At 44.2% G+C, this 12,859-nt stretch overlaps 1 protein-coding gene across 3 annotated transcripts in view; it reads right to left on the bottom strand.

The window, feature by feature from the left end:
* Nucleotides 1–12,859, bottom strand: part of FKBP9 (FKBP prolyl isomerase 9) — a 36,376-nt gene that overhangs the window by 15,897 nt on the left and 7,620 nt on the right. The window contains exon 3 of one of the 3 annotated variants that reach the window (XM_062569533.1): nucleotides 10,409–10,493. Coding sequence is in view for 2 of the 3 variants with exons in the window: in XM_062569532.1 (XP_062425516.1) it covers nucleotides 3,791–4,041 (251 nt within the window). In the remaining variant the exon portion in view is untranslated. Of the gene's footprint in view, nucleotides 1–3,790; nucleotides 4,144–10,408; nucleotides 10,494–12,859 lie in introns of those variants that run through there. The other 2 variants (XM_062569532.1, XM_062569531.1) reach the window with 2 other exon arrangements.

Raw genomic sequence — 12,859 nt, 5'->3', positions numbered from 1 at the left:
CGACCTCACTTTGCTGTATTTGAATTAGTGCTCTTATTCTTATTTTCTTAGAGCAACATACAAATATATGACAGGGAACACTTCAAGAGTTTCTTGCCTATTTTTAAGCTTTCACTGTTTTAATTTTCTCAAATTCCTTTTATAATTTAAAAGACTTTTTTTTCAGATAAAAGGGAGCACTGAAAAAGGAAAAAAAAAAGGCTCGTGTGATTTTGCCTGCTAAAATATTCTGGAGAGCAGCCACTAGCTACATGTCACTAGGGAAATGACGTCAAACTTTCCTTCAAAGATCGTACACATCATTTCCACTACACACTGAGCCTCCTAACAGCCCCAAGCCTCAAATCCCTCAAATATTTTTGCAAATAATCTCTGTTTACACCATGATTTTTCTTCTGGTAAATTTTTTTCTTAAAACAGACATCCCTCCATACAGAGCATTCACTCCTACGGCGCAAATACTCCTATTCCTAGATCAGGATGGAAAACACTTAAACAGGCTCCTGACAAATTCTGTTATATATGTAAATACATAATTGCGATGTTAAGATTAATAACATAAAAGATTCTGAAAAGCCAAGAAAAGTGCCAAGCTTTGTCAATTGCTACAAAATATAATTATGTCTTGGAGAGATTTAAAATAGAAAAGCATTCAGGAATTTGTAGCTAAAATAAACCTACAATTAAGAAAATTTTGGTATTAAGTGAAGAACTAAACAAAGTAGTGAACACACCATGCAGCTTTGCATGACTGACCTTGCAGATTCCTTAAAACTAAGCAAAATTAGTTTCCATTAGCAGAAATTACCAAAGCAATAGCAGATGCACATGCAATTAAATGCAGACTTTAAAATCTTAATCATTTCAGGACCATGGGAATAAAATCTCAAATATCAAAAGAAAAAAAAAGTTAATTTATGTGACAAGTCTGTGATTAGTGTAACTTTGTATAAGGGACTGTTAGCAAAAAGAGCAGTATTACTACTTGCTACTTGGAAATACTCATACAGAAAAAAAATCATAAATCTCAAGAACATTTTTGGCAGCTCAGTAAGAAACTAAGTAAAACTGCCCTTCATTCATCACCTGAAGTATCTTCTAGACCAGTTTCATAGAAGCATTTCACTAAATTCATGCTTTATTAGTAAATGCTTTCGTCAGCTTAAAAACTAAATAGCTTTTATGAGAAGTAAAATAATGGGCTTTTTAATAAGTTTAGATATAAAGTGATTATCTTAAATTTGTATGTAGCAAGTACTAAGGGTTTTAAGAGAAATATTCCAAAATATTTCTACAATTAACCTATGGATCCCCAAAACTCTTTCATTTTCCATTAATCTTTAATATGAACTTCTTTCAATATCAAAAAACTACCATAGGGAATAACAGTGAATAACAAAAACATACATCCACGTAAGTTGCCATCTAAAAAAAAGAAATTACAAGCTGAACAAATACGACTTTTTACGTCCTTCTGAAATGAAGGTGACAGACCATCACCAAGATTATTTGTCGTAATGGTATTTAGAGGACCCAGAGATTAAAGCTCTGTGCACTTCTGTGTACAGCCTGCTCCTGCCCCAAATAAGCTATAGGCAGATTGCAAGGATTCGGCAGAGCCGAGGCAGCTCCGCGGGGCCCCCAGCACTTCCAGGTGTCCTGCCTCGGTGCCGGTGCGGCTCGCCGCTGCAGCAAGCCTCAGTACGCGTTTGTGTAAATCAGAAGCACATTTCAGAGCATGTGGCTGGCCTTCACAGTCACACATACTTCTCAAATGAGCCCTGCGGATAATGCCTTCTTGTGCCCTCGGATCTGCGATGCAGTTATTTTCCATGACTGTCGGTTGCCAATGAATTCACTGGTTTTGTGTTTTTTCCCTGAAACCGCATCAAGCAAGTAAGGCCAAGGGAGCCTTCAGCTACTGTATCCTGCGCTCTAGGCAGTGAGCTCCTGGTGAGGTGGCACAGGCTCGAGCGCAGCAGCCGGCTCAGGGGGAAGAGTCTAGTTTATTCTCAAGGGCAGTTATTTCCCTAGGGCTGTAGATTTTCTTTGAAGCACAAGGAAGATTACCAGGATTATTGGAAATATATATTTTTTTCTTTCTGAGTAATACTTTGATCTGTGGCAATGAATGAACCAAGAAAAAACAAGCAAGCAGTGAGATGGCAGCATGAACAACCTCCTGACCCGCTGTGCAGGTTTTCTGATCCCAAAGAAACACCAGGGGTGCAATCAGGCACTTCCCCGCACACAGGTCACACTTACTCAGCAGCAATGTACACATTTTCTAAGTAAGCGCAGCTTGATAGTTTTTGCATTTCTGATAAAAACGATTCTTTGTGTGTGTGTGTGTGTGTGTTCCAGTTAAGTCCGAGCCTCAGAAAGACATCAGAAATGTATAGAAAGAAAGAGGCAGGAAATCGCCAGGGCCCTGCGTGTGACACGACGGACACTCCTGTTCACCAGGCCAGCTGAATGCCCTGGCGGTCTGCTCAGTCTCCTGGGACAGGGAGCTCTGGGGCAGCGCGTGGGATCAGCAGCGTGCAGGAGCATGCAGACGGCCCGCAGAGCGCGCAGGCTGCGGCATCCAGCTTATACACACTAGCCTGTTGCTGGCAGCTGCCCCAAAAGGGCTCACGGGCCTCAGGCAGACAAAACACATGGGCCAGGACCAAACCTCGGCCATGGCCTTCGCCCCTGGCCACCACTTAGTCACTGTTGCTGCCAGCCACCCACCAGAACACCCCCTTGGTGGCACCCCCTGTCCCGTCTTCCCAAAGAGTGGCCTCACACAAACTCAACCCCGGGGGAAGGAGGGTTGCAGACTACAGCCCAAGGAGATGAGAACTAAAGCCTGCGGGGGTTGCAAGGCAAACCCCGAGGGGGACACAAACCCCCTCCCAGTCCACGCCGGGGGCAGGACGCACCCCGGGCCCGAGGGGATGCGGTCCGCGCCGGGGGCAGGACGCGCCCCGGGCCCGAGGGGATGCGGTCCGCGCCGGGGGCAGGAGCGCCCCGGGCCCGAGGGGATGCGGTCCGCGCCGGGGGCAGGACGCGCCCCGGGCCCGAGGGGATGCGGTCCGCGCCGGGGGCAGGACGCGCCCCGGGCCCGAGGGGATGCGGTCCGCGCCGGGGGCAGGACGCGCCCCGGGCCCGAGGGGATGCGGTCCGCGCCGGGGGCAGGACGCGCCCCGGGCCCGAGGGGATGCGGTCCGCGCCGGGGGCAGGACGCGCCCCGGGCCCGAGGGGATGCGGTCCGCGCCGGGGGCAGGACGCGCCCCGGGCCCGAGGGGATGCGGTCCGCGCCGGGGGCAGGACGCGCCCCGGGCCCGAGGGGATGCGGTCCGCGCCGGGGGCAGGACGCGCCCCGGGCCCGAGGGGATGCGGTCCGCGCCGGGGGCAGGACGCGCCCCGGGCCCGAGGGGATGCGGTCCGCGCCGGGGGCAGGACGCGCCCCGGGCCCGAGGGGATGCGGTCCGCGCCGGGGGCAGGACGCGCCCCGGGCCCGAGGGGATGCGGTCCGCGCCGGGGGCAGGACGCGCCCCGGGCCCGAGGGGATGCGGTCCGCGCCGGGGGCAGGACGCGCCCCGGGCCCGAGGGGATGCGGTCCGCGCCGGGGGCAGGACGCGCCCCGGGCCCGAGGGGATGCGGTCCGCGCCGGGGGCAGGACGCGCCCCGGGCCCGAGGGGATGCGGTCCGCGCCGGGGGCAGGACGCGCCCCGGGCCCGAGGGGCCGCGGTCCGCGCCGGGGGCAGGACGCGCCCCGGGCCCGAGGGGCCGCAAGGCAGACCTGGAATCGAAGCGGGTGCCGTCGGGGAAGGTGCCGTGGTAGTGGTAGCGCACGAAGTCGCCGCGGCGCACGGCCCGCGGGCAGCGCTCGGGCACGAAGCGCCGCTCGACGCGGACGTCGGCGCCGTCCCAGGGCGGCTCGGCGGCGGGCACCGGCGGCGCCTGGCAGGCCGCCCAGCTCACCAGCAGCGCCGGCAGCAGCAGCAGCAGCGAGCCGCAGCCCCGCCGCGGCACCAGCGGCGGCCCCGCCATGGAGGGCGGCGAGCGCGGCAGGCGCGGCGCACAAAGGCGGCGAGGGCACCCGCGGCCCGCCCCGGCCCGCTCCTCCTCCTCTTCCTCCTCCTGCAAAACTTGCAAACGTGGATGAGGCGCCGCCGGCCCCTTCCCCCCGCCGGGGAGGGGCGGCGGCGGCGGCCCGGCCCCCCGCTGCCGCCCCCGGCTCCCGCGGGGAAGGAGGCGGCGCTGCAAAACCGCTAATGACAGTATTTCCTCCTCGATGCTTTTTGTCTGGGTTACTCTGCACCGTGGCACACTGAACCCTACCCGTAAGTTTAAAATCGCACGGAAGAGCCCCGAGCTCGCACCAAGCCCGCGAGGGGATATTCCGCAAGCCGCGGCGGCCTCCCCGGCCTTACGCACGCCCACCGCTGGCGTTTGCCAACCCCTTTCCACACGCCGTCCCTCAGCCGGGTAGAGTCTGCAAACGACCCAGAGCGGGAAAAAAAGGACCTGACAAATACGACGTAGGATACCAGTGTCCAAGAGGAATCCGAATTCAAATGACACCCATCTGGTTTTTATCACTCTTTGATCGTGCACACTGGTAAGGAAGAGCTTTTAGATTTGCTCTCTGCTACTCTGAAGTGGTTTCAGTGATAAAAGAAAGAGAAGTATTTGCTTGTGTAGCATCAAATCTCAAACACAAAAAAGATAAAGTTAAATAATACAATATTTTTGAAAAAGTATTAAATTTTATGGCGTTAGTTTCCCACTTAGAAGAGATGCCTCCCTGATACACAGCAAAACCTAAGAATATCCTTTAAGAAACACGGATGACAAACTCTTATTACTGATGATTCATAAAGCCAGCACAACTCGCACTCGAGCGGACTGCTTCTCTGCAAAGGTATTTTTTCCCTGGCATGGGGAAAAATACCCGAGCGCCTCCGCCGGGAGGACGACGGTTCGCCGGCCCAGCTCTCCAGTCTGCACACAACCAAGGCACGCAGCTCTGCTACTCCTGCAGCCGAAGGGGTGCAGCCAAATGAAACGCTTTCAAAGTGCCTTCAAAAATGCTCTTGTACAGTATTGACACATTGCTAGGAAACAGCAGCTGCTAGATGACTTAACCAGTGAAAAAGGTAAGCACTCAGGCAGCTGTTTAAAGATAACCACGTTTGTGGTTACAGATCACATCCTCCTTGCCACAATAGTCACACTGCACCTTCCAAATCAGCACAGTACACTTTCGAGCAAGCCATTTAAATCAGATCAGCCAGCATAGCAGTTGCCTTGATTTAAATAATCTATTCTGATCAGAATCTATTCTGATGTTGGTCATTTCTTCATTTTCTTAAAGAGAACTCATTGCTCACCATGGGAATGTGTTGATACAATATAAAATAAAATGCACACTGCACTTGGCACTTCTTTTTGCTAGCCAGTGACACATTCTTTATTTATGCCCATTTAAAACAATTCCTTGGACTCTTAATTTTCATATAGTTTTGTACTCATTATTTATTTGTCAATAACTATTCTCCACTTCTGATGTAGACTACCATTGCTTTGAGACTGCTATAGTGTGCCCCAGCTAAAGGAACACCATGGTTCAGGTTCTGCATTTTCAAAACAGCATGCTTCGTGCTTTAGCTCCATTCTCCCTATATCTCATGATCACTGTATGACATAAACAAACAGAGAAATAGTACATCAAGTAGCTCTCAACCAGGAAAATGCAGTTGCTTTCTGTCCTCCTTGTTTTGTTCAGGTAACACAAAGGGAATAGAGTACAAAAGGGGGTTTCCATCATTTTTCTTTGAAAAGTTACATTTTGCTAGTTTTCAAAGCATATATACATATATATATATATAAAAAAAAAACACCACCACCAACAAAGAAGTCTTATTTATCTACTGGTGTGTTTAAATACTAAACCAGCTTCCCTGGAAGCATTCTGGGGGGTGCTGATCACTATCAGATTGCCTGATCTCCAGTCAGCTTGAAACATAGCAATGACTAATACAGTTTGAAGAGTAGGTTAAGCACAGACACATCCCTCTAGGAAATTTCTCTGCCCTAGAGGAAGGATTATCCTTCCCAGACTTAAAAACACAGTACAACTATAGAGCATTCTCTCTGAAAATCTATCTTTCGGGAATGTCATAGGTTACACCTGAAATAAGGATCAAGGACCACGTAGCTACCAAGGGATAGGAGCGCCAGTTCATGAGCTGGGATTCAGTCCTTTGCACTCCCCATCTGCTTTTATAAGATACCACGTGTTTCGTGTAATGTTCAAGCTTCTAGCTTCGGGCAATGCTATATCAAACTAAAAGAGAACTCAAGGGTTCCATGCTGTCCCGAGTCTTTTGAAAGGCAAGGAAGTAAAATACCAAATTTCATTCTCTACCTGTGTATATCATAATCACAGGGAGGGAAATTCAACAGCTCAAGTGGCAAGAAGGCAGATACAAAAACTCCTTCATATGCTGCTGGTACAAATCACATCTCAGAAGCATGCAAAAAAGCTGAAGAGCATGCTGACAAATCACCTGACATAAAGAACAGTTTATGTAACATGGGAAGAGGAAAGAAATTTTCAGTTGGAGCTTGAGTTAGGCAAGCTCCTGCCCATGTGTAACTTGAGATCCTGTTCTGTTCCTTGGAATGTGCTTGAAGCCAAGCACAAGGTAGTTATGAGATGGTGGGCCTAACGCAAATTAAAACGTTTGCAGTACATTCATTTAGATAAATGCAGGAGAGGTTATGACTAGTAAAATATTCTGCTGCGTAGCCTTTGGACTCATCCAGTGCTTAACCACTAACTGTTCTTAATAACCATCATACAGCTAAGATTACAGACCTGAAGACGCAGCCCCCTGATACCTCAAGTATGTATTATGTTTTCATATGTAGGTTTTCTAAAGAGGTGGCATAAAAAGACAGAAAAACACAGACTGGATTTACAATGCCTTCCAAATACTCTATCAATTACAGATCAAGAAAAACAAAAATAGCCTTTTTCTTTCTAAGAAAAAAATGTCAAACCAGCTTTAAACTGTGAAAAGCAAATTTAGAGAGTACACTGGTAGATAGTGGAAGTAGAAAAGTGAGCAATGAGAAACACAGCTTGGTTTGAACTGATCTCAAATCCATTTTTTTTTTAAAAAAGTGTGCCTACTTTTAATCATCTGGTAATATTCAAAAGATTACAGTGTAATATTGGTTTTGGCAGTAAAACCTACAGGGGGGTTATGTGAAGAGACTCTGAATTCCATTTTTCTCCTCTACAATTCTTCACAGCTGCTCATCTCAGTAAGTACTCTCTTTAAAACTCTTAAGAAGCTCTTTAAAGAACAGTTCTTGGTTTCAACTAATATAAAAGAACCATACTGCTGTCCCCATTGTGCTGTTCTCCCTTCCTTTCAAGTAAGTCAGACAAAAAACCCAGTTATAACACAGCACTAATTTATCATTTAAAATATCTGTAAAGTTCTTGGAGATTTTCAGATACTTTGAAACAACCACATAATCACAGGACATTAATACAGTTTCTATATATTAAATTTGGCTAATGCATAACTATGAAACATTCCCAATAAATATTGGTTTTAGTAAAAATATTATTTTATACTTAGTAAAAATACTAATACTAATTGAATAAATACTATTTTATTTTATATAGCTGCATGGTAAAGTCAGAACACCTGCAATTAGAAGCATCTCTTTGTATAGAAAATATTTTAATATAAGTTTAATCAGTTACCTATAATTTAACAGCAATTTAAATTAATAGTGCGACTCAACAAGGATTGACATGACCGTAAATGCCTTAGGTGACCAAAGTGACCCAAGTGATTCGGGCTTCTTCCTTGCCTGGTCACGCCTAGTCGTGTAACACAGAACCCTTTACTTTTCACAGAGGGTCATGCTGGACTGATTGGCCACTTCCACCATCTATTTAACATGAAGATTTTATTCTTATTTATTACCAACAGTGGCTGAGCAGTAAACAAAGAAGTGCTCGCAGTATGACAGAAATGGATATACTTTAAATTGCTGACCCTGTAGGTAAATTCTAGATACCTGAACTTATCTTCATTTATTTCTATTCCATCTGTTACGGATATCCCAATGAAAGTCAAAGAGATGTAGCTGGAAACACTGGGAATCAGCAACCTCTTCCAGACCCCACAGTGCTAGACTAAAGTCCTACCTGCCCACAGGTACTGAGCATCTCCCCTGCTAGAGGTCACAGCATAATGCGATACACCCATAGAAATATTTCTGCAAGTGCTCCTCAGTCTATCATTCAAAATGTGCCAGCTGAATTATTATCTTAATGATTTAATGAATCCGGCTCATTTTGACTGACACAGGTTAGACAGCACTTAAAAAACACTATCACCAGCCGAAATGAGGAGGTGGTAGCCTCCAATAGACAAACATACAGAAGGGTAGATTACAGCTGACTTTTGCCTTCCGCCAGCACTGCTATCTGTAAGGTAAATGGCTGTCTACAGTGTAAGCCTAGATTGCAAACTTTTGAGGTATCAGTAATGCCTTCTTTTGCATTTGCAACTATTAGGTTTTTTACACTCCTGGAATCAAACAAGTAATTGTAGCTAGCCAACTCTCTCCTTCTAATTATACTAGGACAATTGTTTTGGCTGCAGTGTAACTGTGCTGGTGCAAAATTGCAGAAAAGCTACCCTATCCATCCATTGCCAAGACAATTTTTCTAGTGTTTGTTTTACCTTTATATTTAAATGCTATCAGATTCCACTGCATCTGAGAACTTCCCCATGCAGTGTATTTATCCAGCAATATGTATGTGTTAAATATGAAAATGCCATTATTCCCATTTCTCAAAAAGGACAGGGACACAAAGAACCAGGTTTTCAAACCAAAATACCTTTGAAAATAGAAACCATGGAGGTTAACACTCACCTTTTGAAAAGAGCTGAAGTTTCAACAGAAGTACTAACATTAGTTACCAATTTTTCAAAAAAGTTCATCTATGGACAGGCTAAAATTTCAAAAATGTGGTTGTAAGAAACATGCCCAATGTAACATTGCTGGAGGCAAAATAGAAAATTTGTTGGATAACAAATTATTGTAACTCATGTGAACCAAAGCATATTCCAAATATATTGCAAGTACTCACAAACTCAAAGTACACTTTTCAAACAACAGAGTGGCTATATAAAGCTGCAGAAAGACTTGGATATTTATAGGCAAATGATACATGTGGTTAAGCCACTATTTTTCAGCCTATGGTCTGTGGATTTTTTTGGTTTATGAACAAGCAGTAAGAAGACCTACTGTACACTGGCCTAAACTCCCACTGAGTAGGGGTTCACATCTGTAATGGAAACATTCTAGAGACTGCAAAAAAAAAAGTAGAAAACAAGTGAACTAAATTTGAGGCTTGTGCTTTACAAAATCCAGAAAACAGTGAGCCTCATTTAATTGTCAAATGCAACATACACACCCTGCAAAACTAAGTGGCTCAAATTGTGCAGAAACAGGTGTTTACTGCAACAAGAATCCTCTCTATCACATTAGAAGCATACTGTCAAAAAATAACTGAATAGTTTGCCTTTTATAAAAGGTCTTCACTGAATCAAAGGGGAGGGTAGCATTATACATCTATTTGAAGACTAGATATTTTCTCAAGAAGCAGCAGAGACATGAAGGTCTGAAACAAAGTGGTTAACTGAGTAACTAACTACTCATGCCTAGATTTATCACACACAATCTATACTTTGTCTGCTACATGTTTTACAGCTCTATAATCAAAAATTAAAAAAAAATAAAAATTCTTTTAAAGAAAGCCACCTAGATAAAGTTGGCCTGTAGGTGTGGATCATGACTCCAACCCAGAAAGAACGAACCCTTTTTTCCAAGTTTCAGCCCCCCTCCACACACACACATACAACCCTATCCCTAGCCTAAAGCATTTTGCGTATGAGATGGTTTCTGGAAGCTCTATGTTTTGGGAGGAGAAAAGGATACAGTTCCTCCTTTGACAAGTTGGCACAACATGAACTATGCAAACTTTCCTGAAATGTAGGGGGTATCTGTTCCACCAGAGGTAAAACTAACCTGCATTTTGAAAGGAGCACACCACAAACTCACTTTGCATGTCTTGGACAAAAGGTTTATTTTCAAAGGTGATCAGAAAGAGAGAAGTCAGGTCACCTCCCTGCATACAAGCACTGTAACTATGGGTGACCACTATTTAAGAAAACTGGAAATACAACACCTTGTTATCTTACCCTGTCATTAATATTCATATATGGATTCCTTAAGAACTGGACCACAGCACATAGCTATTAAAGAAAAATGCTAACTCACTCTTATAGTATTTGTTAACATAAAAGCATATGCTTACCAGGTTTCCAGTGCACAAAGATCACTGTAGTCTTCTCTACTGGTTAGCAGTCATTTAACAACTCTTGCATGAATTTTTGTTTACACTGTGGATTTTGAGAGAGAAAAATTGTATGTTTAGACATCAATTCTAACAGTTCACTTCCACTAGAAACTTGAACACTATTATTTAGGAAACAGATTCATAGGATATTAGCTGCATTTCTGAAGATCTTGTTTTTAAACAAAGAGACATTATCTCAGGAGCAACTGTAGGCTGATATTGCAATAACCTCTTTCAGGCATATAATCAACATACTGAAGAATAGTTCTAGGCCCTGTCTTAGAAAATTAGATGCCTCCAGCTCACAGACACAGATTTAGGTGTTTGCACACAACTAATAAGACTATACTGAGTGCTGAGTACTGTCTGATGCTTCTTCTGTGCTGCTGGGCTGTTGCATCACAAATCGCAGCCTTTGCTGTCCACATTCTCCACCAGCTGTTGCATCTAAATTTTAACAGCTTGTCCTGAAGGTTGGGGTCCAGACTAAACATCCTGTGCAATATATGTGGGTGAAAGAAACACACCATACTCACAAAGCCAAAAATTAAAGTCTTAGCAAATCAAGTTACTATGAGGCCAGTTACAACAATATTAATAATTATAGTCCAAATTAGCCAATTATTGCAGCTCAGGCAATAACAATACTACATATATATTTTTTTTATATATATATATATATATATATATATATATATATATATATATATATACATACACTACTACTATGTATATATCTAAACTTCCTAGTATCTACTCCTTTCTCTGGTACCATGCTCACCCCTCCACCGCCCCTCTGGTCCAAAAGTCAATGGCACCAGTCTTCTTTAGAAAAAGTAAGAGTTGGCTACAGTGAGTTGTCAGTATCCCAATTTCTTTTTCTCATAATTACAATGTTAATATTCACGGTTTCTTCTTCATCTTTGCCGGGGGAGAAAATGAAGATGTTGTGCATTCTTCCCCCTCACTGTAGGTCTGCTTGGGGTCATTTTAATGCATTCGTTAACAGTCTGCTTACTTGCTATTTCTGCACTCCATCACAGTTCCATGTTATATCCCACCTTACTAGATGCGATACGTTTTAAACACATTGCAGATGTTCTTTGTTCTCTGTTATCCCCCAAAATGGATTCTTCAACTCTCAAGGCTTCATTCCTTTAATAATTTGTATTTGATCGTGTGTGGTTTGTATTCATGGTCTAGAGGCCTCTGTAACTCTCTTGTGCTTGAATTTTCAAGGTTTCCATTTACCTTGAGCTTGTATTTTGGAAGGCCCAAAATTTCTCCAGCCTTCAAGCTGTGGTTTCTAGATACTTAAATTTATGTTTTATTAACACAGCCTAACCACCTGCAGACAATATCTAGTAGTTTTGGTAACATCGACACATTGTTAAATAACTTTACAAAAGGGTGGAACACCTGTCATGCCTTAATCTATTCAGGCCTGACCAAAGAGCACCTCAAGCTGACAGGAGAAAGCTCTGATGAAGGATGCTAAACTGAACTTTTTACATATGCCACAAGAGACATACAGGAGCATAAACCAGGCACAAATCTGCCTAAATGCAGATTGGTCTGGGAAAGAGTATGTTAGAGAAATACTAGCTAGATCATTATAGATGACAGCAACCTTCAAGTATCTATGAGGGAATGATCTTGGATATCATTCATAGCAAAGCTAGTATAAGGGGATACAAATATAGAAGCTCTTAGCCTGTCATGGCAAAATGGTATTTTTGCATGTTTGGCGTGAATTTCAACCCCTTGGTATCCTTTCTCATTCCTGTCAGAGATGCTCTTGGGTCAATGAGATGCTTGCTTAACATGTGCTTCATTACTGTACCATTTCTACTCTGGTTCTTCTTTATTATGTTCTTGGCAAGAGCAGGAAAAGAAGGTGGTCTAGAACTGTGAACTTGCATTTTCTCCCTTTCAGTTATCTGGAGAGAAGCTGTTGGTAACCTGACATATGGCAACCATGTTAAACAAGAGCTGCAAACTTTGGATAGGTCCTGAAACAACTATGGTTAAATTGGTACAGCTGTCATGCATGGAATTAACTGATCAGCTATTTTAGTAAGAGAAAGTCATCTTCCTATTTAATATAGGTGGCTAGCAGAACCAAGAATCTTTGCCTTAAACCTTTTAGACTGTGTTTTTCATCACTTGATTTCTGTACCTTCTGTGATCCATTCAAAAATGCTGGGGCCCTTTTAGGCAACTCAACCAATGTTCCACTGGAATGCTGGCAATTGAAATGGGACATACCAAGGGCAGATGCTGGCACTGAAGCTGAATTTGCCTATTTACTTGATACACTGAGCACTGTTTTAACAGGAACTATTTTATCAGTCACTATACTATGGAATTGCAAGAGGTAAAGTTGAGGAAAGAAATCTGCTCTTGCAA

The sequence above is a fragment of the Rhea pennata genome, chromosome 2 (genome assembly GCF_028389875.1).
Source record: "Rhea pennata isolate bPtePen1 chromosome 2, bPtePen1.pri, whole genome shotgun sequence".
NCBI classification, from domain to species: domain Eukaryota; kingdom Metazoa; phylum Chordata; class Aves; order Rheiformes; family Rheidae; genus Rhea; species Rhea pennata.
The sequence above is the reverse complement of the archived record's forward strand: the minus strand, read 5'-3'. Positions and strand labels throughout refer to the sequence as shown.